Source organism: Pelophylax lessonae (assembly GCF_965119305.1).
Source record: "Pelophylax lessonae genome assembly, chromosome: 1".
In the NCBI taxonomy this organism is placed as follows: domain Eukaryota; kingdom Metazoa; phylum Chordata; class Amphibia; order Anura; family Ranidae; genus Pelophylax; species Pelophylax lessonae.
In genome coordinates this window covers 408,249,892-408,277,519 of record NC_138768.1, presented here as the reverse complement: position 1 = coordinate 408,277,519, position 27,628 = coordinate 408,249,892, and the positions used below count along the sequence as shown (strand labels likewise).

Genomic DNA, 27,628 nt, shown 5'->3' with positions numbered 1-27,628 from the left:
GTTTTGCCTTTTGGGAATTTTTTCTGGTGTGTTTTTTTCCCACCCCTCATGTTTAACACTGCTTTGGGATGTCCCAATGGTCAAGAAGATTCTGGAGCTGTGTCCGTCAATGAACGAAAGAGAAAATTTGATTTTTGTCTTACCAAAAATCATTTTCTCTGATGTTCATTGACGGACACAGCACCCACCCCTCTATTGAGTTGGGTTATTTTTTTTTCTGACACTGCTTGCAACTAAACTGAATGCCTATAGCAGGAAGTGGGAGTATACCCCCTGGGACAGCATGGTAAATCTCTTCGTTTTTTTTACGTTTTTTTTTACCCGGGCATCCTACCTGCACAGCCGCCGAAGAGAAGACCCGATCAAAGCCACATTCGGCTCTGATCGGGTTACCTCATGACATCACTTCCGGGTACTCTGCGGCAAATTCAAAAAAAATGTGAGCATTCAAAACAGCCAAACTTGGCATTTTGAATGCTTTTAAATGCAGAGGAGGGGTGTGGGGTCATTTAAATCCCCAGTTACCTCCACCAGAGTACCTGTGGAAAAAAAAAGCTATTTTTTTAAATGTCCGAAAATATCGGCCAATTCCGATATCCGATGACCAAAATATAGTTATCGGCAATAAAAAAAACAATATCGGTCGATCACTAATCTGAACCCAGCCCCTTAAAGCTACAAGATGCATAGCAGGTAATGCCACCATGGAATTTTGGATAGTGAACTGTTTGCCACCACAACTGAGGCAGAAACACCTTAACCCAGAAAGCCTTCAGAGGATATCCAGAGGCCACAAGTGGAGAAAAGATCCTTCTTAACCATTAGAAGGAGAAAAAGACCCTGCAATCTGTACCATAGCCTGTAATGACAGGTGTTCAACTTCAGCCACATTGCTAATGCTGTTGACCTCGGCTGTCTCAAAGAGAACCTGTCCCTGGAAGGCCATGCAGGCTACTTCTTCCAACTGAGGAAATGCTGTAGCAAGTTTCTTACCTAGAGCCTCCTCTGGTTTTTTACCTGGCTCCTATGGCTCTTTTCCACTCATGGTAAACTTACCTACCTTAAAGGAAAATGGCCAACAGGAGCAAAGCCTCTGGCCGAATGTAAAGTACCAGCTTATTCTCTCTGTTCTTCCTTATCAGCAGTTGACCTGCTCTCTGCTGAGGGAGGATTTATGCAGTTGCTAGCAACAGTATTGGACTGCAGCTTAAGTTATTTACAATAACTTGGATATAGTAATTTCACCCAGGCTCACAGCAATCCTTTGCAGCTATGAATAGTGGTAGAAGAGCTTCTGTCCCCCTCTTTTTAAAGCAAACCTTACACATTATTTACTTTGTAAATGTTGCTTCACCTAGGATTTACAGCAAGTCCTTGTGGCTAAGCTTAATGGGCTGAAGATCTTCTGTCTGCCTCTTTAAAGCAGTCCCGATGCACCCTTCAGACCATAGTGTTGGCATTTGCAGTAAAGAAGAGTATTTTTCTATACCTTGGACTGGATTTCTGATGCTCTTCTCACGCATATTCCTATCAGTGGTACAGGCTGGGCTCTTTAGCCAAGGGAGATACCAGTTAGTACCTGAATGCACTCTTTAGGCAGCAAAATACTTACCTTACCTATGTGGATCTTTGTTATGCAGCCAGCTCATATGGCAGGCCAGCTAGAACACTGACATTTAGTTAGGTATAATAATAATGCCACACTAGGTAGCAGGAAATGGCCCTTGACACAGGGTTTGCATCTACGGCCGTGCTGGCATGCAGTCCTATTCTGTGAATACCCTATCTGTAAACCGCTGTGTCTTTAAACCCATGTCTCTCAACTCTTCTGCCTGCCTTCCACTCCTGGCAATCTTCTCACCTTGTCTACTTTGAAGGAGAGGAGATGTAACACACAACGTATGAGGCCATTCACAGACAAATTCCAAAAAATGAGAAAAACATACTTGTTTTGGAAATGCTTTGTCACAGTTCCATGGATCCGCTCACTACTGGGAGGCAGGCTCCAGAGTCCAGACACTGACAGCTCTTCTGGGAAACAGTCCTAGCTGCACTGCTGTATGTGGGGCTAGTTAGCACCCGATTTTTCACCCCAAAAGATCCACAGAAGGGGCTTCCTGCATTATCCGATCATTTCGAATTCCAGGTCAAGTACTGCAACAAAAAAGGAATGGGCTGTTGTGTGGGTGTTTAACTCTTTATAGCTATGCACTGCTCGTGTGTGCAGAAGTAGGTGGGGCTACTACCACTTGTATACTGCCATTTAGGTGGGTCAGAACACAAAGCACTGTGGCATGCAGCAGATGGTGTGCCTTAGCTATTATGAACTGATTGTTTAGGATTTTTGGGAGATTATCAGAGGTTAGCACAAACACTGGAGTTTTATATATCCAGTCACTGTTAGTTGATAGTATGGATGTTCAATATAGGTGTATTTGACATACCCTTGATTCATAAATTATTGTTTACTGACTCTCTTTTTACAGCTGAAATCTGAAGCTATCCAGTCATCCTTGTTCCAAAGCAAACTTAATGAAGTCATCAAAGCAATTACTCAGGTAAGAAAGGATTACAATGTTGTTATGTTTTTGTATGTTATTATATGGAGATTGATCTTGTCACTTGTCACAAATACTGTATTTGGACTTGTCACAAATATACTTGCATGAGGTCCCTCTCTGTCCAGCAATGTCCACGAGTGTCTCAGAAATCCGAGATTCTCCCTCCTGATTGGCTGAGACTCAATCAAAGCCAGCCAACCAATCATTAGAGAGGAGGTGGGGCCGGGTCAGGGCTCCGTGTCTGAATGGACACAGGGAGCTTTGACTCAGCTCGGGTGCCCCCATAGCAAGCTGCTTGCTGTGGAGGCACTGAACAGGAAGGAGAGGCCAGGATCACAGAAGAGGGACCTGAGAAGAGGAGGATCGAGGCTATTCTGTGCAAAACCAACTGCACAAAGGAGGTAAGTATAACATGTTTGTTATTTTTATAGGGAAAATAAATGAGACTTTACAATCACTTTAAGACCTTCATTTTGGGGGTCACTTATGTTATTCCCTGTATTCACCCCTAGGATTTCAATTTGGTTATTTAACTGCTCCAATCTTCTCCCTTTGACTGCATCATATATATTCCTCTTTCTTCATTGGCCCACAAGGTGGCTTTCCTTGTGGTTATCACCTTTGCCAGGCATATTTTTGAACTGATGGCATCATGGCCCGTTAATGAACAATGCCTAAGCTATGGACTATGGTTCTGAGAGAAGTTAGGCAGGGCTAAGAATCACTATGTGCTGTGAGCAGCTGGACAAAGCAGGCAATTCTCATGTGCTGGGAGTAGGTAGTCAGGATTAATGGTGAGGTTAGAGAAAAATGTGCAACTCCTAAAAATTGTTCTTGGGGGCCCAGGTCAGTTTTATAGCAGCTGTTAGAGGTGGCTGTTAAAATGAATATACCACTATGTGAACATAAAGTCACTTTGTTCCTACAGATCATTACCTTTTCTGGAGTGACTGGCCTGCAGACCAATGCTGCCTGGATTCTGGGCCACCTTCACTTATCCAGCCTTTCTTCATCTCAGAGCAGAACGTCTGGTGAGCAGAGAATTTGCTACTTAAGGCTGACATGAGAATGCTTAACTATATAAATCAGTCCAATTTTTATGTATAGTATATCTTAATTTAGCGCATACAGTATCTCAAAAATGTGAGTACACCCCTCACATTTTTGTAAATATTTTTGTATATCTTTTCATGTGACATGGGAAAATTTGTCATCAGGTATGGAAAGACGACAGCGACAATTCTGATGTCTCTTTCTGGCACATAGCTTGTGGAATTTGGGAAGTATATCAAATGATTCTTCAGAATTTCCAACAGAGCGATGTGCCAGAAAGAGACCTCAGAATCGTTGCTGTCGTCACTTTCCGTACCTGATGACGAATTTTCCCACGAATCGCTATCGCTCAGTTCTTCAAGTAACACAGTTTCGCTGTTGCTGTTTTCCAGTTTGTCTAAAATCGCTTTTGCGCAAAAAGAACGCTTTTTGGACGCCATGGTCGTTTTCTATTTTCTAGTCACAAAGAACTGGAAAAGCACAGGCAGGGCACTGGAAAAGCCAGGTGAAATTCTGTGGTGAAATGGCATGATACAGTTTAATCCGTTAGGATCACACCTTTGTATCATGACATTTAGTGTATCTACATTTTTGAATTTGCGTCGGTTCCACCCCCCTTCGTCGCAACGTTCGCAGGGAAGGGAACCGGAAGACAGGTGCTGGCATCTGTCAAGCAAACAGCAGGAGTATGGCTGAAGGATGGTGAGTTTTAAGATATAAAACAACAGATTTCCATGCAAAACAATGTACCGCTTTTAGCACAGAAATCCTTCAATAATCAGACCGCCAGGGAGGTTAATGCAAAATGTTCCTTATGCTGATGGCTGCTCCTTTAGTTGAAACTTGGAGTCCACTGTCCCCCCTTTTCCCCCATACCCCCATGGCCATAATCTTCTTGTCACAGGCACTTGTCAAGAGTGCCGACCATACCCACCCTTTCAGCCCCCCTCCTCAATTAATAGTTGTACTATAGATTCCATGAATGAAAAGTGCTCTGTGACTGGTGGAGTTCCCTTCTTTTTATAGATCACTTTTCATTAATGGAAGCTATAATACAGCTTCTTTGATTGAAAGAGATTACTATTAATATACAGGATGTATTTAGTGGCAACAGTTTGCGCAGCACTTTGCAAAATGAAGGGCGGCAGTATAGTTACAATACAATTCAATACAAGTGGAATCGGGGGGGGGGGGGGGGGGGGCCTGCTTGTTAGCGCTTAGAACCTAAACGATTTCAACTAGGACAGCCGGTGCCAGCACAAGGGACCATTCTCATTAATTGTAAGAACAGTCCCTTGTGCTGATTTTTTTTTTTAACCAAATTTTAGGCTTTAAAAACAATACTCACTGAATGTCCTACATGTGCTAAAAATTATACTAAAATGTGTCAAAAACTTTTAGTCTAGACACAAAAGTTTTAAATTACCCCTAGACTTCAAAACTATTAAAAGTGTAAAAAAAAAAAAAAAAAGTGTTGGTTGAAGTTCCACTTAATTGTAGTGTAGCATATTTAATATTTGCATACATTTCCACTTGAAAAGAAGATTTCATTTTGCGAATTGTAGCATAGCATCTTTCATATTTGCATTTTCTTTAATTCTCTTATAGTTCCTCCAGATTTCAGCTACTTGCCTGAAAGAAGCTTAATACGAGTTATTGTAGATTTTCTCATTTCAGCTGGCAAGAAAGGTACAGTACATCTCCCCTACAACCTTCTTTTCCTACACCTGTTCTTTCCTATGTTAACATCAGGGCTTTTTTTTCAGCAGGAACGCGGGGTAATGCAGTTTCGGCTACTCCAGCACTAAATGTATGCAGTGTCAAGGGGGGTAGTTGGTTGTGCTGAAGGGTCCAATGATGCCAGCTGCTGTGGGGTCACTTGTTGCTGGGAGGGATCTTCTGTTAAAGGAGGGGTCTATTGTTGCTGGCTGCTGGAGTATCTAATATTGCTGGCTGCTGGAGAACCCACTGTTGCTGGGGGATCTGTTGCTGAGGGAGGGGTCTATTGTTACTGGTGGGGTCTTTGTTGCTGGGGTGGATCTGTTGTTTTTGAGGCGGTAATTTGTTGCAAGCGGTCTATTATTATGGGGGTAATCTATTATTTTTTTAAAAAATAACATTTTACTGTTTTTCCTATTATAACTGCCAAATTTCATACAGATTGCTTAGCAGAACAAAATTATACTTAGTTCTGTTTTCTCTAAAAAAGGAGGTACTGGGATTCGGGTAGGAGGTGGAAACGAGGTACGGTGCTTGGAGGTGGGAAGGGTCGGAGACAATAGGGGACTTGGTGGAGGAGAGTTCATGCACATATTTTCTGAGAAAAAAATGGTTAACATAGACCATTGTGTACCCAAAGTATCTGTACCTCTGCTCTCAGCAGCATGGAGGAGATACAATTATATGATGTATATAATACATAAAGAGACCTACATACTTTTAAAAATAAAGAAACTTCTTGGTCATACAGGGAGTGGAAAAATAACAGAAATCCTTAATTAATATCAAGGATTTGCTACTGCTTTCCAGAATTTACTGTAAATGTTCAGTAATGTTTAGGACCATGTCAGAAAGGTGATTTAATAGTGGGCATTCTCTTTATGTATTTTTTTTTTTTTAAGCGATTCTTGTTAAGGAAATCATATGTATTTTCTGTAGAAACTTGATCATTTTTCAGCAGTTTGTAGCTGAGTCGCTCAGTATAGCTATTCAGCTATGCCTTTCTACAGTTTGTAGCACTGGTCTAACTTGTAGCAGCAACATATTGTTTCTTGGCAAGTCACCAGCGACTGCAGCAATGAAGTCACTAACTACAAATTAATGGTAATCACTGGCATCGGTATTTCGGAATTAGTTTTGGGGGTGTTTGGATTCTAGCCTGAACCCATGTAAGGGAGCCTGCCAGGAAGCTGTTATTTTACTGTCCCAATCATAAGTGGCAGAGGCATGGCCCACAGCCACAATTATACTCGCCCCTTGTGAATGTGCGGCAGCGGGGAAGGGATTGACCCAGTACAGTGACAGCTTCATGGTGGGCTTGCTCTCACGGGTTCGGACTAGGATCTGAACACACCCATTCTCATCACTGTTGATTTGTAGCCGCAAGGAAGCACTTCTAAAAAATCATCTATTTGACATTGCATTTAAACTAGGGAGTTGAAAAGGCCATGATTGTTTTTTTTTTTTTTTTTAATGCTTTTAAATGTGTTTAGCAGTGTGTATTGGGGGTATTATCATCCTGCTGCAAAGGTAACAGTTTTTGTGAGACACGGTCTGTAAATAGTCTTATACTTTTTGGTTGTAATATACATTTGGGCTTGTTCCATTTGCAGTTTAAACACCAGATTCACAATGACTTTTCACAAAAAAATGGGTGCTAGAAGCATATAAAATGTTACTATTGAATTGTTCAGAAGTATTCCTGTCATGTTACAGTTGAACTACTCTAAAATTATTTTTTTAAATTATGACTTATTTGTGCAATTTGTTGCTGTATCACAATTATCATAAAGTGTCACAAAGGTAAATTGCTTTTTTATGTGGCGTGTCTGTTATTTTGGGTTTGTGACAGTGTAAAAAACTCTTTAGGTATTTAAGTACAGTTAATAATGGTCAAGCAGCTTTTCATGTTTAAGCCACACACTTTGTTTTCTAGAATGTTTAAGTTGACAGTGACGGAAGTCAGTATGGTTTCCTTTGACCTGACCACAGTTTACCAACGGTACTTGATAAGTCACTGCAGGCATGCTCTAGGAGCAATTTTTGAAACGGAGCCAAAATGCTTTATTTTATTGCTCAGCATTAGTCTTTTCTAAATTTAAAGTTCCAGTGCACAGCATTTTTTTTTTTTTGCAAAATACTAGTTGATTTTTCCTTTTAACAATAATCAGCCTGTGTGGTGTCTCAGGTATCAAATGGCTAGGATGGAAGATGTGGTCAATTAGGAAAGCCCAACAAAGACTTGCATGCATCTCTTTTTTTCACTGTTTAATATTGCAATGTAGCATACAGTCTGTACCTCCAAGATGTAGGTGGTCATATCTGTTACAGATGTAGCCAATCTGCCTGCACAGTAACCGCTTTACTATTTGTTGTGCTTATTAATTTTAAAGAGAGGTATTGGGTTTGGGGTTATTGCATATTTATACTTACCTAGGTGGCTGCAGCATCGGTCCCCCGGCGCCTCTGCACTGAGAACTGAGCGATCTAACACCACCGATCACTCGGTTCTGACAGCTCCCCGAGCAGAGAGCTGCTGACTGTCAGTTAGCAGCTCCCCGCCCTGACCTCTCCTATCGGAGTGCTGGGCTGTGGAGGGGCGGGGAGCGGCCGATTTAGCTTCTCAGCGGCTCACTGAGAGGCTGAGCCAGGTGTCGGTCCAGGCACCTTGAAGATCCTGACTCCATGGTCGCGATGACGCAGTGCCTGGACCTACATCTGTGACGTCAGTAGAAAGTTGACTTCGGACCGCTCTCTGCTGAAAACAGGTCACAGAAGTGCCGAACGATCTGCACTCCTGTAATCCATAATAGATTTACAGCCAAACGAGCTTTGGCTGTACATCTTCTTTAAGTGATAACTATGTAATGATCATTTGCTAGTACCTTTAACTGTAAGGTCAGTAGGTTGCTTTTCATAGTAAATTTTGTGAACTTTATAATGAATTCTTAGTCATTATTGTCACTGTAATGCCAGTAGATGCCATAAGTACATTTACATGAAGTCATAAAAACATTTCCAGTGTTGAAGACCCTTAGTTAAAATGTCCATTTGTTTGTTTTATCTACAGGTAAGCCTATAATAAGGCTTACCTGTAAGTACAGTAAATATGTCCTAAACACGCACTGTTTAGGAGATATTTACTTGTGTAGCAGCCAGTGACGTCACCAGTGCATGCGCTTTGAAGGAACGGCATACCAGTGCTGTTCCTTCAGAGCTCTGTGGCGTAAACCGTGCCAGTGACGTCACCATGGCTCAGCCAATAAAAGGACCGGAGCCCTCAACCCAGAAAGAAGACCAGGTGAAAATTGAAGCCCTTTTAGTGGTGACATTATGCCACTGGAGGGATTCATTTTTTAGGTTGGCTCACACTACAAAAACGCACTCTAGATCCATTCTGGATGCATTTCTGCATGCACATTTTTATGCTTTTTTGATGCATTTCTAGATGCATTCCAGATGCTTTTTTTCTTCTTTTTTCCTGTTTTTTTTTTTTGTACTGCGGTCTGGTGCGTTTCTTATGTGTTCCAGTGCATTCAGGTGCATTTTTGATGCGTTTTACTGTGTTACGGTCCAGTGCAGGAACAATGCAGCATGTTTTACTACGCACTGGTGGGGACTATGCCATTGGAAACCATATAATCTACTTTCCATGCATTTTTAATGCTGAAAAAAAAAAATGCGCTGGACTGCATCTGGTGTAAACTGGCCCTTAAGGTAAGTTGCCTTGCAGGGGAAAATGAGATTTTTTTTTTTTTTTTTAATTTTCCAGTTTACTACCGCTTTAAGCTAATAAATGAATTCTAGTGTAACGGGTGAATCAGTCCTTCAGGAAAGCAATCTTATGGTAGCTTCCTGTTAAAGTCGGCGAAGGGGGTCATACATTTTTGCAAGATGTTTAGCTAGGTTTCCATGCTAGCTTATCAAAAAGTGCCAGGAACATAGACTTCCTGAGAAGACCAGTATACTGCATTAGCAGTGTACAGTGTATCCAAGTTAAAGCAGAACTCCAGCCAAGAATAAGCTAAAATGATAAAATAACAAAATTAGCTTTTTCTGCAATATTCACCTGCATTCCAAAAATTTCCCTAGTAGTACTTTTTTTTGCCACTAGATACCCTCAGTCTTTTGGCCAACAACGTCGATCATTCCACTTTTTCTGAGTGAAGGTCACCTTGGAACTGCTCCAGTCTATGACTGGACTGTTCAAAGAGAGGCAGAACAGTAATGTGCTCATCTCCCTGTCACTCTGCTTTCTCTGTCTGTTTTCAAATAAGAAAGAAATCTTTGGTATGTTATGTCACTTTTTGTATTACTCATTGTAGGTCCTGAACTGATCCCTACTTCTCTGGTCAAGGTGTGCATGTCTTCAATCGCTGCAGCAGCTGATGAATATCAGTATCCTCCTATCAACTGGGCATCCATTCTTGCTCCACTAATGAGGCTCAATTTTGGTAATTTAGAATTTACAGATAGAACATTTCTGATAGAATATTGCCCATGCTGCCTGAAGTAACCCAGATTAATTAATCGGTTAGTGTAATTAAAATTGGTGGTAGATGGGGTAAGCATGGATTGTGGTTCTAATATAGAAAGGGTAATAAAAGTGAGAATATATTATACTTATGTATTATTTTGTATGCAGCATATTAATTACCAGCAACCCTCCTCCTGATGAAGCCGTTGTCGGGGAAACATGTCGAGGAAAGACTTCAGCTGTTATGGAGCGATAACAAACTCATTACTGTAACTTTGATGTTCAAAAAAACATTTTTAATGTAATTTTAACTTGATGTGAATAAAAATGTATAATCTTTCAAAACAAATTATGTTATATAGCACCTTTAAAAACCCAATTTTTGGTTATTTTTGTAAATAATGTTATTAGGGTTGCGGTGCCATTTTTTGTAAAGTCTCCTTCTGTCAATATACAAATATATATATATATATATATATATATATATATATATATATATATATATATATATATATATATTCAGCTAGTGTGTTAATTAAAAAAAATGAAATACAGTATGCCTGATTCAGTGGAAAACACAATATTGTGCATCAAGGTAATTAGGCTTGAACAATAATCATTCACATCGTAAAGATTCCAAGTTATATTCACAATGATTTTCAATCACTAATAAAAAAAGGAATATGATATTGAAATGCAGTAAGATCTGATAGCTTAGACACGCCCACATCATTTGATCCTAATGGCAGGTGTAGTTTAACGTGACTAGAACGTTGATTTATGGTATATGTTCACAGAGTCCAAACCAGAGGTATTCAATTCAACCAGGCATTCTAAATAAAAAAAAAAACAAGTTTAATAAAATAGTAGGTAAAAAATAAGATGCGGACACCCTCTTATTTTGGGGATATGTAATGTAATGAGACATGTGAATACTACCTGTTCTAAAAAGGCTTCACTGTGCCAGGCAGGTATACATAAATGAGCTGATTGAACAAGTTCCTACCTTTTGAAGGATTTATGCAAATAAAAATACTGTTTACAGACACATTAGGCTGTACATTGCTGTTTTACCTGAATGTGGGTCCCATGTCTGTAGCACTGTCTAATTTATAGTTTCATGACCATGGGGCAGTGTGATATTTGTTAAGCTAAAAAAAAAAATGTTTTAAGAAATAGGTAGACTTGTACATTATTAGTTAGATATGCTAGTAATCGTGTTGTTAATTTTAGTGAAAATGTATTTTGCGCAAACATCTGTTACAACTTATTTTCTTACAAAGTGCCTTTGTTGCTGATTCTTGAGTGGTTTACTGAGTTTGTTTTTAGGAATAAAAAGATTTTCTCCTCTGAGTGGGATTTTGTGGGCAAAAAAGAATTTAACATGTATATATAAAAATGTCTTAATTTTATTCAAAAATACATATACTAATTACAACATGATAAAAAATGCATGTAGTGGGGCACTGGAAGGAGCTCCCACACATGAATGAACAATATTGCACACAATATAGAACCCCTTAGTAGAGTAAGGATCCAATCCAACGCGTTTTAAACATAGAACTAGTTTTTATCATGTTGTAATTAGTATATGTATTTTTGAATAAAATTAAGACATTTTTATATATACATGTTTAATTCTTTCTTGCCCACAAAATCCCACTCAGAGGAGAAAATCTTTTTATTCCTATATTTAACAAGGGATGGTGGCAAAATATACCAACCATGATCTGAGAGACCTTTTGTACTGAGTTTGTTTTACTGTATTTTTTACCAGGCGAAGACATTCAGAAACTATGTGTGCAGATAGCAGTGACTCAGGCCCAGTCCTCCCAGAATGCAGCTGTGCTCCTAGGAATGTGGCTGGTTCCACCTTTAGTTTACAGTCTTACCGTAAGTTTTTCCTTTCTGTTTACTCATAGACATGATAGGACCCTGTATCGCAGTGATATTATTGTGCCCATGGCCTAAAATATTTTAATTTAAAGATAAACTCCAGACAAACTGCCAAACATATGGTAGAAATACATATAATAAATTAATTACTACATATTTGAAATGAATTTACCACAGTATATTTGCACATATTAACGGCATAGTTATACACATGTACACAGCATGTTTTGCTACATATGGAATTCTTCAAAAAGGTTTGGTTATCCCCAGTTTATATTTGAACGAATAGGAGCCTATGTGATAATTTTTGTTAACTGCCCCATTACATACAGATAACACAAAAATCAATAATATGAGCACAAACCTAACTGCACTGTGTAATAAAACATTTAGTGAATTGGAAACATCATTTTCAATCCTAAAAACTAGTAAATAGAGCACTCTAATGGAAATATTGTTGTACTTGAATTTGTGCTTGTGTCCCTAATGTGGGATCAATTTGCATTATAGGTGCAAACCTGTTCCTACCTGCTTACCTCACTATCTCTGTGGATGAAGCATGTCTCTGAAGATAAGCTACAATCCTTTGCAGATGTATTCATGATTGCACAGTTTGAGACACAAAAAAAGACCTACAATGAAGAGATGTCCAGGAATATTCTGCTGGGTCTGAGCCAGGCTATGAAGCTCCCCAACCCCTCTCAGGCCTGCTGGAGTTTTCTGTGTAAAACCACAGAGAGGATCTATCAGCTGTTACCAGATGTTATCCAGGTACACACAGCTCTATTTGGTGCATTTATATTCCAGCTGCTTTTAGCTTTATAAACCAACTAAATGCAAAAATATAAGTTCAACCCTTGAAACACATGTACATCAAAGGAAGGCAATTGATCTTTATTTCCAGCTGTAAGAAAGGCATTTTCCAGGACAATGGAGAATGTTCACTCTCTTTATAGGATTAGGGAAGATTTTACTCCTGAATAAAAATGGTTTGTGTCCTCTGCGTCCTCTTTGCAAGCAAATAAACTGTGACATAAATATGTACTGTAACTATTCTTATAATGTGTCATCATATACAAATATAAGGTAGCACTGCAGATACAATCTTGATTATGCTCTGAGCCAAAGCGAGATATGTAGGTTAGGCTCTCTTTTGTGGTGTTAGAGGACTCAAAAGTAGAGGTGCAGGTTACATTATTCTAAAAAATCAATGCGTTAGTTTGCTTATAATACTTGTAGCAAATGTTGAATGAAAAAATATAGAAACTGGTTTTGGCCCCTTTCTTCCTAAGCATACTGCAGATGCCAGTGGTGGGATAAACAAGGACAAAGCATGGCTTTCTTTGACATTTTTAGACCAGATTTTTTTAAAGGGAATCTGCTTGGAAGCAAAATATTAGTGGGAATCTTCGGCTGAAAGCTGCAATTAAATGAGTGTTGGAACAATAGTTCCAGGGAAATGTAGTAAAAAGTAATTACCTTTATTGTAAGCTCTGGCCCAGAACTAGTATGTCATAGATGGATTGTTTTTATTTTTTGACCAGCCAGCTGATCAATAAAAATAACAAACTGATTTCCCCATCCACACATTCGAGGTTGATAGGGGAATCCCTCAGCTGCACTACTCTATTCTCGCAGAGGGATTACTCCACTGCTAGAATACACGGATCAGCGCTGCAGCCGATTGGCTGCAAGTGCTGTTCAAGTCAAAACATACCGACAGTCCTGTTTGGACTAGATCAACTCCTTACAAACAGAGATGGCCATACATGGAACAAAATTTGGCCTTTTTTTTTTCTTGATACATATATTGCCACACACATATATATATATACAGTATATATATATATATATATATATATATATATATAGCTTTCATATGCGACTTCTCTCAAAGGTCTTTTTTTTTTTATTTATTTTTTTTATGAACAATTCCCTAATAATATACATATTGTAGGGAATTCAATAAATCCTTACCAACACTTCTCTGGCATCTACGGCCCTTGAAATTACCCTGTGGCAGATTCAAATCCTTGCTGCTCGTTTTAGTTTGTTTACAAACCCGTACGTCAGATTCAGGAAGCTGATCCATCGATCAACTTTTGGTACAACCAGCATGTTAGGTTTTTATGATGCTAGCATGTGTTTTAGGGACAGGGACTGCCTGTGTTGATGGAGGAATCAAGAAATTTTCTTATCAATCGTATCATCTATGGCCAGCTTTAGACACTCTTATGAATTCCCCTAATTCACTTCTGTATAATGGCAATTCTTATGTATAAATTTTTTTTTTTTTGTGGATATAGAAAACAAACTTGGACCTGTATATTGAAGTTACAAAATGCATCTCAGAAATGGCTGATAGTGAAATTGATCGAATAATCTGCATCTCCCAGGTAAAATGATATCCCAGGCTTCTAGAGGGAGTCTGCCTATATTGATATGCAGTATTCTTTTGCTAAAATGGCTCCACTTAACATTTTTTTCTTGCCTTTTGTTCAACTTCTGTTTTTAATGTACAGGAGAATATTAGGAAATCTACATTTGTGCGTTTAAATCTGATTTCTCAGGGACGTCTGCCATTGTCATACTTGGGTGATATAATTAATGTAGCTGCAGAAAACAAAGATAAGCATACCATTTTCTGGATGTTACTGCAGGCTTTCTATCAAGCACGCCTTATAAGCCACCAGAATACAGGTAGGTAGACTGTGCTGTTATTTTCACTCCGAAAAATTTTACAAACACTAAGTTACTTTTCTATACAGGGAATATGTGGAGAATTGATTATAATATCTTAATATAGTCTGCCACTTATATGGTCTCACCCACTGCCAGCATGAGTCATTGTTGTAGCAAGCAGTACTGACAGCATGATAATAAACACAGAGGGATAGGACATATGTCTGTCAATGAACTGCAAAAAACTGAGTACAAAAATCCTTTTTTATACATTAGGGACACAGAAAGCCTTTTGTCTTTGGGATGTCCATAATCAATCCGACTGAAGAATGAGCAATACAGCAAACAAATACTGCTAGGCCCAATAAAAACAGAAAACTGGGGACTGTCAAAGAGCCACCAGAAGGACCTTACCCTGTAGGTGGCAACGTCTGCCTGGTAGAACTTAGAGAACATGTGAAAAGAAGGCCTTTTAGTGCTGCGGACCATCTGGGTACCTTGCCTGCACGGCCCCTTTTAAGGGGCCATTTATTTTCATAATAAAGTCCAGTAGGTGGTCCATTCGTGGGCCCTGGGCCGGCGTCCTCTTGCGGGATCGCAGTCGGCGACCCTCACCTGCCTGTTTTGGGTCTATGTATAAAAAAAAAATCTTGCGAATGGAGTTCGTGTCGGTCCTTTTTTAGTACTACAGGCCCTCCAAGGCAGCAAAGGTGTTCCCCTTCTTCCGCTACTTGACAAGACAGTTGCAAAACAGTGGGGTTATCCAAAACACACTCGTCATGGTTATGCGGTGTCCTTCAGAAGATTCCCTGCTTGCAAGTGGGCGGTCCAATCTATAATGGACTCGCCGGTTTCCAGCTTGCTTGAATCTTATGCCCGGTTGTTAAACTTTCCCCTTTTACAGCCTGGCTGATAGGAGCGCGAAGTCCCCAGCCCTCCGAATTTCATTGTGGCTGGTTTGGCACTTAGGCCGGTAATTACTATTGCTCTGGTGTCATAAACTGTAAAGAGTGGCCTAAACGTTTACTCCGGGACCTGGATGGGGAGTAATTTTCCTTGCCTTTGCGGAGCTGGTGGACCGGTTGGTCCAGGGGCTGCAGTTGTTTTTTTTTTCTGTGATCCCCTTTTGCTCTGGCTCCCTTGGTCTTAGGCTGTATGTATCTGCAGCGGTCTTTCGGCGTGTTGTTTTGGCTGAAATGCTTGTTTTCTGGCCAGACTTCTTATAAGGCCTTATCTCATATCCCTTTGTGGGGGTCACCTGTTTGGAGTGGCCCTGAATGACATCATTAAGGATTTCTCAGGGGGGTAGAATTATTTCCTTCCGCAGGCAACAAAGATAAGGAGCCCCATCATAGACGTGGCCCATTCTTCTCGGCTCATAAGACGTCTGTTTGTCATCTCTTAGGATCTCAAGACAAAAGGCCCTTCTGGGCCTCTACCTGAGGTTCCAGGACCTTGTCTGGCTAGCCATGAGCGGGCTCTCCAGACCTGTTGACGGGCTTGAAGGGGTGCCCTCACCCATATCTTGGCTGGAGGGGATGTCGACCACTGGCCCCGGATTCGTGGACCCCCTAGTCTAGGACAAGGGGTCCACGAAGTTCTTCGTTCCGGCTACAAGATCAAGTTTCGGTCTCTTCTTCCCAAAAGGTTCCTTCCCCCTGACCTGCTTTGTCCCCAGACCACTTACTGGGGTCTTTTGGGGCACTGCAAGACTTGTTACTGCAAGGGGTGTTTATCCGTTTCTGATTTTGGAACGATTTCAGGGGTTTTATTCAACCTGTTTACAGTCCCCAGGGAGGTAGGCAAGGTATGTCCAATCCTGGACCTCAAGGCTTTAACCGCTTTGTGCGGGTACAGGAGTTCCGAATGGGATCCATTCGTACGGTAGTTGCGTCCCTATCTCAGGGAGATCTTCTCGCTTCTACCGATATCAAGGATGCTTACCATCATATTCCGATATACACCGGTCATTAGCGTTTCCTCTGTTTTGCCATTGGCAAGGAGCATTATCTGTTTGAGGCATTAGCTCTTGGCCTCATTTACGCTTTTCGGGCCTTCACAACAGTGTTGGCCCATGTGCTGGCCTTGTTGCGTCAGCAGGGGATTGCAGTACTGGGGTACCTGGATGATCTTCTTCTGTGAACAGTGTCCCTGACAGTTCTGATGGACTACAGGGAAAGTATTCTGAGAACTCTGAAGGGGTCTGGTGGGATTCTGATTTTCAGAAGTCTGTTCTGGTTCCTTCCACCAAGTTGGACTGTCTGGGCCTGTCTCTGGTCTTGACCTCAGCTAGAGTGTCTTGCCTCTGGACAAACTTCAAATTGCAGGATGTAGTTCTGCTGCTGTTGTTCATCAGACGGTCGTCTTTCTAGACCTATATTCATGGGCCTGATGGTTTCTACCTTTGAGGCGGTTCTGTTGCACAGTTCCATGTGAGATCTCTGCAAAGGGATTTCTGTCAAATGGGACAAGGTCCACAGTCTCTAGAAAACCTGATCCTGTTGGGCTGGGGTACAAGAGGGTCCCTGCATTGGTGGCTTCATTGTCCGGCACATTGACAGGGCTGTTCTTTCCTTCCTTTATACTGGACAGTGGTCATCTCGGATGCCAGCCTGTCCGGGTGGGGAGACGTTCTTGGCACAGATTGTGCTCAGGGAGTCTGGATAAATGCAGACTGCCAATCAATGTACTAGATCTTCAAGTGTTCAGACCTTGTCTGGATCTTTTGACAATCGTCTTAGGTGAATCCAATCTGCCAATGCCTCGGCTGTGGCCTATGTCAATCACCAAAGGGGCACATTATATTTCTCTATCGCTCATTGACAGACGTAGTCTTCTTGATTCTCAAGAGCTGGGTTATGTTGTCTCCGCAGGAGTAGGACTAGGCAGAATGACAAAACGTTCTGGCTCCACCCTAGGGGGCAGTCCCTGAGGGTATATCCTCCCTCTCTCTGCTACAGGGAATCAGTTTTTTTCTGTCTAGTCAGGAGTAAGGACCTAAGTTCCTTGCTGGGATCTTTTGGTCCTGGCAAGACTTTTTTTCTTTAAGAAAAAGACATTTTTTTAGGTAGTTTTCTCCAGTGTTTTTTTCCTGTGAGATCTTCAAGCAAAAATGCCGGACTGGGCGACACTTGTGGTCACCCCAGCCGGCCTACGAGCGCGTGCAGACCAGGCATTGCGCTTGGTCGGCCGCGACATATTCAAGTAAGTATGCGGGGCCGGGCGACGGGCTGGATGTGAGATCCAGTGGTCACCCCGGTTTCTGCCTAAAAGCGCGTGCAGACCAGTGCGCTGAGTCGGCCGCGACGGAGTCCCAGTAAAGGGACTGACTTTGCGAGTTAAAAGCTCGCTTGGACGCCAGGACCAGAGAGTCGAGGCGTCCACAAACCCCCACCTCGGTGGAGAGGGTATTATGAAGAGAGGGTGCCTGTCGGTTCGGTATGGTGAGTAAAACGTTCCCTTTTTTTCCTCATTTATGAGGCAGTATATATTATGGGCCCCTCCATATATGATCAGTATATATCTGACACTTACAAGTCCCCCTTGTAATACAGCATGTGTTTGTGGGAAGTGGACTTGGTTCAAGAGCTAACACTCTACCCAGCAGACTGTAACATTACAGCAAACATAGGAGGTATAATCCTACCTTATGTGCAGTGTATCTCTGTAGATCCATATGTCACCTCTCAGCGAGTGCAGGTGGATGTGCTGGGAAGACGATATCGGCGGTCCGCCGCCATTTTGCCATAGACCGAATGTATGTATGTCCCCAGGTCACGCCGGCCGCCATGTTTTTGGAGTCTTATGTCTCTTCTATGGGGGCGGCCATGTTTTGTGAGCCCAGCTTCCTCGTGGAGGGCTGGGAACGCCCGAAGGCGTACACAGGGGGCGGAGCCACGCCTTCTGCCCGGGAAAAAGCAAACAGCTCCTTCCAGTCTGTGTAAGACAGACGCTGGCTGCAGTTTGTTGGAAACTGCACTGCATCGGTTGGTGAGCCTTGGGGGTCCCTCTCTCTCTCTCTGGGATCGAGAAGCAGGTACTCTGAGGGGCGCTATTGCGCTAGGGGGAGACACACAAAAAAAAAAAAAAAGAGTTTTTTTGTTTATTGCTGGCAAAAAGTGTCCTGTATTAACATGGACCCTGCCACTCATGTATCTCCTCCGGATCCCCTCGAGGGGTCTGCGGGATCCTCCAGCACCCCATTGACAATTGAATCTTTGTCAGCCATTATGGAAACTTTTGTGTCCCGGGTGGAAGTGGCTTGTCAGGGACAGGGCGCAAGAAAGCGACCCCCGCCTAACCCCTTATTATCTGAAACCTCGGATTCAGACTCTGAGCCTATTTCTGCAGTTGCAGGTACTTCATCTGGTATTGGTGTCTCGGGTCCTGTCTCTTCAGACAGTGAGGAGGATGTTTCGGCATCTGCCATAGCCCGAGAGGAAGCGTTGGTAAACGCACTCATTGTATCTGTTCAAGAGACTTTAAGGTTACAGGGTATTCCATCAGAAATAGCTGAAACTGAGATCCCTTTTGGGACTAAAAAGCGCATCAAAGTGGCAAAGGTTTTTCCATTGCCCAAATGTTTTGGCAATCCAATCGATGAAGAATGGCGTCTGCCAAAACGCACTTTTAATATTTCCAAACGCATTGACAGGCGTTATCCGTTTGAGGAAACCCTTATTAAGAAATGGACAGAACCACCTGTGGTGGATTCACCAATTGCTAGATTGAATAAAGCCACGGTTATTCCTTTAGAAGACGCTCCGTCTTTTAAAGATCCAGTGGATCGCAAGATAGAAGCTATGTCTCGCACCATGTTTTCCTTGATTGGATCAGCTTTCAGGCCAATAATTGCTATTGGTCTGGTTTCGCAGGCTGTAACTGAATGGACCAAGTGGTTACGCCGGGACTTAGAAGAAGTCCCTCAGGCGGTATCAGATTTGTTGGAACAAATGATACAGGGGTTACAGTTTGTATGTGATGCGGCGTTAGACGCCACTCCATTAATGGCGCGAGCATCAGTCTCAGCAGTGGTTCTCAGGCGTACACTGTGGCTAAAAGGTTGGATAGCCGACCAAGGTTCCAAAAAAGCATTGGCTAATATCCCCTTTTCAGGAGAACGTCTATTTGGAGCCAACTTAGATGAGATCATTAAGGATCTCACCGGTGGAAAAAGCACCTTTTTACCGCAAAATTTTAAAGGTAGAGGAACTCGTCAAAGACGAGGGCCTTCTTTTTCTGCTCACAAGAGGTTTTTTCGTCCAGCGGGTGAAAAAACGAAGTCCTCCAAGGTTCCTACAGGAGGCGTCAGGGGTCGTTGGTCGGGCAAGCAAAAGCCCGCCCCCTCCAGACCTGAAGATAAACCATCCAAAGCCTGAAGGTGCGCCCCCACCCATAACTGGGGTGGGGGGACGTCTTCGCCGGTTCCCGGATCCATGGCTTTCCAGAATCCCGGACAAATGGGTTTGCGAAGTCATAAAGTCAGGGTACAAGATCGAGTTTCGATCTCTCCCACCGGCGCGATTCTTCCCTTCCAATATCCGACTATCTCCGGATCGTCTAGAAGATCTGCGGAGAGCAGTCACAGATCTACTACAACAAGGAGTGGTAGTCCACGTTCCTTGGACAGAACGGTTTCAAGGGTTTTATTCAAACCTGTTTACAATACCCAGGAAAGAGGGCAAAGTGCGTCCAATTCTGGACTTAAGAGCACTCAATTCTTTCGTCAACATAAGAAGATTCAGAATGGAGTCCATTCGCACGGTAGCAGCCTTCCTGCATCCAGGGGATGTCCTAGCGTCCATAGACATCAAGGACGCCTATCTTCACATTCCCATTTTCGCAGGACATCAGCGTTTTCTACGCTTTTCCGTAGAGGAGAACCACTATCAGTTTGTGGCGTTACCTTTCGGTCTCGCCACGGCTCCGCGGGTCTTCACAAAAGTGTTGGCCCCAATGTTGGCACTTCTGCGCCAAAGAGGTATATCGATTCTAGGTTACCTAGACGATCTTCTGCTTCATGCAGAGTCTCCTCAGACCTTGCTACAAAACATAGAAATTACTATGATTTCTTTACAGGAATTCGGGTGGCTGGTGAACCAGCAAAAGTCTTTTCTGGTTCCCACCCAGAGGCTCGAATATCTGGGTCTAATTCTAGACACAGTCAGGACAAGAGTGTTTCTTCCGGTAGGGAAACTTCGAAAGATTCAATCAGCAGTCCAGTTGTTACTGTCCAACAACTGGTCTTCCCTTCGGACTTGCATGAGGGTTCTGGGGTTGATGGTGGCTTCCTTCGAAGCAGTCCCATTTGCCCAGTCCCATACCCGAATTCTTCAGCAAGAGATTCTCCTCAGATGGAATCGGAATCCGGAATCCCTGGACAATCAGATACGATTGAGCAAACAGACCAGAGAGTCTCTGGTTTGGTGGCTTCGGTCTCCAATGCTCAGCCAGGGAAAGTCATTTCTGCCAATATATTGGACGATAGTGACCACGGATGCCAGTCTATCCGGATGGGGAGGAATTCTCGGTCAATTATCTGCCCAGGGACTTTGGTCCCCGGAAGAATCCAGATTACCGATAAATGTATTGGAACTGAGAGCGATCAGACTTTGTCTGATTCACTGGACCGAGCAGCTCCAGGGCAGCCCGGTTCGGATCCAGTCGGACAATGCCACGGCCGTGGCTTATGTCAATCACCAGGGGGGCACCAAGAGTGTCCGAGCGGCCAAGGAAGTGGCTTGCATTCTTCGCTGGGCGGAACGATTTGTTCCAGCAATCTCTGCGGTGTTCATTCCGGGGGTGGAGAATTGGCAGGCAGATTATCTCAGCCGTCAGACCCTGGATCAGGGGGAATGGTCCCTCCATCCAGACGTTTTCCACCAATTGTGCCTACGGTGGGGCACCCCGGATGTGGATCTGTTGGCATCACGATTCAACAGGAAAGTTCAGAGATTCGTGGCTCGCTCCCGCGATCCTCTAGCAGAAACCGCAGACGCACTGATCGCCCCGTGGGGGCAATACCAGCTAATATATGCCTTCCCTCCTCTCGCGTTACTGCCAAGACTTCTTCGCAGGGTAGAGGAGGAAGGAATCCCAGTAATCCTGGTAGCTCCGGACTGGCCTCGTCGAGCTTGGTACGCCGACATGGTCAGACTGGTGGCGGACGTCCCGTGGAGACTTCCTCTCAGAGAGGATCTACTGTCTCAGGGACCGATCTTCCATCCTGCTTTACGATCGCTGGCTTTAACGGCCTGGCTATTGAGACCCAGGTGCTGAAGGACAAAGGTTTGTCAGCTTCAGTTATTCCTACTCTAGTTGAAGCAAGGAAAGCGACTTCCAGAAAGATTTATCATCGCACATGGAAGTCCTACATTGCATGGTGTGAACCTTTGGGGTTCCGTCCTCGGTCTTATTCGATTAGTCGAATATTGGCTTTTCTGCAACAAGGGGTTGAGCAGAAACTGGCCTTGAGTACTATCAAGGGTCAGGTCTCAGCATTAGCCATCTTCTTTCAGAAGCCTTTGGCTACTCATTCCTTGGTGCGGAATTTCATCCAGGGGGTGCGACATCTGGCTCCGCCAGTGCACGCGCCGTTACCCCCCTGGGATCTTAATTTAGTGTTGTCGGTTCTTCAGAAACCTCCCTTTGAAGATATTAGGGAGATTCCTCTACCCACGTTGTCCCAGAAGGTGGCCTTCTTGGTGGCTATTACTTCTGCACGCAGGGTGTCAGAACTGGCCGCATTATCTTGTCGTTCACCATATCTGGTGGTTCATAGAGATAAGGTGGTTCTTCGTCCGAATCCATCCTTCCTACCAAAAGTAGTTTCAGAATTTCATCTGAATGAAGAAATTGTATTACCTTCCCTGTGTCCTAAGCCCAGTCATCCTCGGGAATTTGCTTTGCACTCCTTGGATGTGGTCCGGGCGATCAGGGTATACTTGAAAACGACAGACTCGTTTCGCAAGACGGATTCACTTTTTGTGATCCCAGATGGACCCAAAAAAGGGGTTGCCTGCATCTGCCGCGACCATTTCCAGATGGATCAGACAGACGGTAGTGCAGGCTTATTCTATTAAGGGTCGGGAGCCCCCGTTCCCTGTTAAGGCGCACTCCACTCGGGCACTTAGTGCGTCATGGGCCTTTCGCCATCAGGCGTCAGTGGTCCAGGTGTGCAAGGCGGCTACCTGGTCGTCGGTGCATACCTTCTCAAAACATTATAAGGTTGATGTAATGGCATCGTCTGATGCCTCATTTGGCCGCAAGGTTTTGCAGGCCGCAATTTGAGGAGACCAGTGGTCTACCTCGAGGGTTTTTTTCCGTTGGAAATTTTTTTCTTTAGTCTCATTCTTTGTTTATAATGAGCCTTTAAAACTTCTAGTTTGGCACCGGTTGGGCCTACTAGATTGGATTTGATTTGTCAATCCCACCCCTCATTTGTGGCACTGCTTCTGGATGTCCCAGCTCTTGAGAATCAAGAAGACTACGTCTGTCAATGAGCGATAGAGAAAAATGGATTTTTGTAAGAACTTACCGTAAAATCCTTTTCTCTTAAGCTCATTGACAGACGTAGTACCCGCCCCTCTATCATTGAGTTGGGTTGGGTTAATTTCTCTGTACTGCTTTAAACAGAACTGATTCCCTGTAGCAGAGAGAGGGAGGATATACCCTCAGGGACTGCCCCCTAGGGTGGAGCCAGAACGTTTTGTCATTCTGCCTAGTCCTACTCCTGCGGAGACAACATAACCCAGCTCTTGAGAATCAAGAAGACTACGTCTGTCAATGAGCTTAAGAGAAAAGGATTTTACGGTAAGTTCTTACAAAAATCCATTTTTCCTGGCGGCTCGGGAAGTAGCCGACATGCTAAGGTGGGCAGAATGTTTGTTCCAGCCCTCTCTGCTGTACACTCTCCAGGAGGGGAAAAATGGCAGATTACCTCAGTCCACAGGTGTTGGACCAGGGGGAATGGCCACTTCATCCGAAGGTGTTCTTAAGTTGTATCTCCGGTGGAGTAGTCCGGAGGTGGGCCTGTTGGCCTCTCGTCTTAACAGTAAGGTACAGAGGTACGGTCTCGGGATCCTCTAGCCGACGCCACAGACGCACTAGTGGCTCCCTGGGGTCAGTCTGATTATGCCTTCTCCCCTCTTAATCTTCTGCCAAGCCTCCTGAACACGATAGAGGCAGAAGGGATCTCGGTCATTCTAGTGGCTCCAGACTGCCCTCGCCAGTCTTGGTACTCTGATCTGGTATGGCTGGTCGCCGCTGCTTCTTGGAGACTTCCTCTCGGAGAAGATCTATTAGCCGGGATCCCAAGCATCCTGCTTTACAGTCGCTGGCTTTAATGGCTTGGCTATTGAAAGCCAGATGTGCTGAAGGATAGGGGGTTGTCTGAATCAGTGATCCCTACCAATAGGAAGATTTACCTTCTCGACTGAAAGACACACATTGCGTGGTGTGAGTCTCTTGGAGGTCATCCCCGTTCCCTTTCAGTGGCTCAGATTTTGGCATTCCTCCAACGTGGTGTTGAGCAGCGTTTGGCCTTGGGTACCGTCAAGGGCCAGGTTTTTCGGCCTTGGCGGTCTTCTTTTACTGTTATTTGGCTACGCATTCTTTGGTTCGCACCTTTATTCATGGGGTTCATCACTTGGCTCCCCAGTATGGTTTCCGTGAGATCTCAAATTGTGTGCTGTCGGTTCTCCAGTAACCGCCTTTCAAAGATATTCACAAGCTTTCTGTACTTAAATTGTCCCAGAAGGTAGCCTTCTTGGTGGCTATTACTTCTGCACGCAGGGTGTCGGAGCTGGCGGCGTTATCTTGTCGTTCACCTTACCTGGTGGATCACAGAGATAAAGTGGTGCTTCGCCCTTGTCAGTCTTTCCTTCCTAAGGTTGTTTCTGGTTTCCATCTAAATGAAGACATTGTGTTGCCTTCCCTGTGTTTCAAGCTTAAACATCCTAGGGAGATCACCTTGCACTCTCTGGCTGTGGGTCGGGCGCTCAGGGTGTAACTTGTGGCAACTGAGTCTTTTAGGAAGTCAGCTTTACTGTTTGTCCTTACGGATGGACCTCACAAAGGGTTGGTCGCGTCTGCCGTGACCATTTCTAGATGGACAAGATAGACGGTAGTGCAGGCCTATTCCATCAAGGGTCGGGTTCCTCCTTTCCCTGTTAAGGCGCTTTCTACGTGAGCGCGTAGTGCCTCTTGGGCTTTCCACCATCAGGCGTCAGTGATACAGGTTTGCAAGGCAGGCACCTGGTCGTCTGTGCACACTTTTACAACATTTTATAAAGTGGATGTACTGGCATCTGCGGATGCTGCTTTTGACCTCAAGGTTTTGCAGGTTGCTGTTTGGGAGGACCTGGTCCTCTTTGAGGGTGTATTGTTTTCAGGTGAGCTCCAGTTGTTCCTAGTTGAGCTCCATGTTACCTGGTTGGCTAGGTTTAGCCTTTTGGGATTTTTTTCTGCTGTATTTTTTCTACCCCTCATGTTTAACACTGCTTTGGGATGTCCAATGGTTAAAAAGATTCTGGAGCTGTGTCCGTCAATGAACGAAAGAGAAAATTGAAGTTTTGTCTTTCCGTAAAATCCTTTTCTCTGACATTCATTGACTGACACAGCACCCACCCTTCTTAGGATTTCTTGACTTTGGTTATTTTTCTTCTGATACTGCTTGCAACAAAGCTGAATGACTATAGCAGAGTGTGGGAGTATATTGGGACTGGGACTGCCGTATAGGCGTGGTAAAGCTTTTCCTGCCTAGTGTACTACTCCTGTAAGGGGCAGCATAACCCAATGATTAGGAAGATTCTGGAGCTGTGTCAGTCAATGAACATCAGAGAAAAGGATTTTACAGTAAGACAAAAATCCAATTTTTTGCCTGCACTTGATTGGATAATGGAAGTGAGCAGAGCTTCGTCTTCTTCAGTAAGCTACAGGGAAAATTCCCTTGCAAAATGAACATTCTTTTTGCTTTTAGTAAATCAATCTCGTTTTCTTCATGTGTTTTACAGCCAAGTGATCAACTGCAGCAGTGGTAAGATCTCTTTTATGTCCACAAACGATGGTATATATACCTGAAAATTGATTAATCCTGATGTACTGATGGCCTATCTAATTTCTTGAGGCCCGAAAACACCAGGACAGAACAAATTACTGCTTTTTGGGAATTAGACTGCCTGAGGTATTTAGTAAGAGGGATAGCAAGTTTTTTAAGTTGTCATTTTTTTGTCACAATTCTTTGGAAAAATGAATAATATAAAAAAAATTGTTTTTTCACTTTTATTTTATTTTTTACACCTACTGTCACCAGTGCTGAACAGCATCACCATATAACTGGTGTGGTGGTGATCAGGGACACTGACTGGTGACAGTATGTAAAATAACAAAACAAAAAAAAGTAAATTATTTTTTCAATTTTCTTTTCTTTTATTTTACGATTTTTTTTTTTAACACACAGTGACCAGAGCAATACAGTGTTACCATGGTAACATTGTACTATTCTGGGGAAGTGATCATCGTCATTTTTATTTTATTTTTTACACATTATGATTGCTTATACTGTACCAGTAAATTTCACTGTAAAAAGCAACCATTTTTACGGAATTAATTTGGTTCAGTCAGTGTTAACAATTGTGGTTAGCTGTACTAGGCCACAGTTTATCACATGGTACAGATGGGCTGTGATTGGACCTGTCTGTACCATGTGATCACTGTGACCAATCACATAAATCAACACAATAGATGACATGAATGAAAGCCATCCATTGTGTACAATTAACATGTGATCTGCTGTGATTGGTCACAGCAATCACATCACATGGTTCTGGCAGCGGCCTGTACACTGGTCAGACATCCACTGTGTCAGGATATGACGTCCACTCGGAACGCTAAACAATATCTCGCTGGTGATTTGTCTATAGGCTGGATGGGAACTGGTTAAATTTGTTAGTCTATCAAACACACTCGTCAGACTGACAATGCTGCTTTCCAAAGGTGCTCCTTGATCCAGAGTGGGGGCACTGTAGTACAGGTGGTGCATTATTGGCCAGGTCATCAGGTGAAAAAGGAAAAAAGCCTAAGAAAAGAAAACTGATGCAGCCACCACATCTAACTATTGGCAAGCTGCAATATATAACGTTTGGTTTTGGGTTTATTGCTGCTTTAAGCTCTTGTACGGATTGTCTAATATTTTCAGATTCAGAACTGAATGTAAGCTTCCTATGATGTCAAGTTGCCTAGGTAATGACACTCTCACACCATCACGTCGCTGCCGTATTAATATGATGATCTTATTACGCTGTGTCTGCTTCACCCCTATAGGTTCCACTATTGTCTTATATGTCCACACGACAATTTGCCAAATGCAGGCTATATACTGAGCAAAATTTTGATCAGTGTCTAGCCTCCTCTGCTCAATAGAAGTTGATTATTTAATTAATTTCTTTTGAAGGGACTTGTCAGAAAATGTTCAGACAATTGGCAGCTGCAGCCACTGATTATTCTGACAGCAGCATGTGCCGCTGTCAGAAAGCAATGTCGTGGCAGGGAGGGAATTCCTTCATCCACCTTGTTTGTGTAGATGGAGGAATCTGCTATATTTTTTTCATTCAGCCCACTGAATGAATGAATGAATGAAAAGAAACAAATCGTGTATGGCAAGTGAAAGGCTTTGCGATCATACAGATGCCTCTAGGCAAATGAGAAAAAAACATTTAGGGCTGTGGTTAGCAACTTAGCATGTTGTTTTTTTCCTTGGCACAACTTAATAAAGCCCAATTTTTTTTCTTTGATTGTATAGTTATAGACCTTAATCTTTACTGAAATAAATAAAAACCTATAGAGTTTTGGATATTAAGGATCCTTTGTGACTTTCTGGATGCACCTGGCACACTGCCCGATCCTGGAAAGTTTAACCTCTGTTCTAAATTTTATTCATTTGAAATGTATTACTCTTGGTGAGGTCCAGAGGCTAAAAATGGCGTTGTATCTCTTTTTGGAGTTTAATATCCACATTTTGTGATTAGTTAATGTAATATTTATAACATTATCCTGAAGGCAAATACCAAAATGGGATGGATATGAGGTGGATATTGAGCAAGGCTGGATGTGTTTTGTCATCACTGTCTTTTGAATGGGTTGATGTAACTAGGGGGCAGCCACCTTTTAATTCAGTGCTTGTAGGTGTTTGGTATTGTTTTTCCTTTTTCAAGTTGAAAGCCCATTTTTAAATTGCAGTTGA

General features: G+C 43.0%; 1 protein-coding gene across 1 annotated transcript in view; it reads left to right on the top strand.

Moving 5' to 3' along the window:
* The window catches only part of FOCAD (focadhesin), a 333,165-nt gene that overhangs the window by 301,126 nt on the left and 4,411 nt on the right, over positions 1-27,628 (top strand). Inside the window, exons 33-40 of the mRNA XM_082243972.1 lie at positions 2,487-2,558; positions 3,490-3,592; positions 5,223-5,303; positions 9,659-9,787; positions 11,588-11,703; positions 12,217-12,477; positions 14,013-14,102; positions 14,229-14,406. Of these exons, the coding sequence (XP_082100098.1) occupies positions 2,487-2,558; positions 3,490-3,592; positions 5,223-5,303; positions 9,659-9,787; positions 11,588-11,703; positions 12,217-12,477; positions 14,013-14,102; positions 14,229-14,406 (1,030 nt within the window). The remainder of the gene's footprint in view (positions 1-2,486; positions 2,559-3,489; positions 3,593-5,222; positions 5,304-9,658; positions 9,788-11,587; positions 11,704-12,216; positions 12,478-14,012; positions 14,103-14,228; positions 14,407-27,628) is intronic.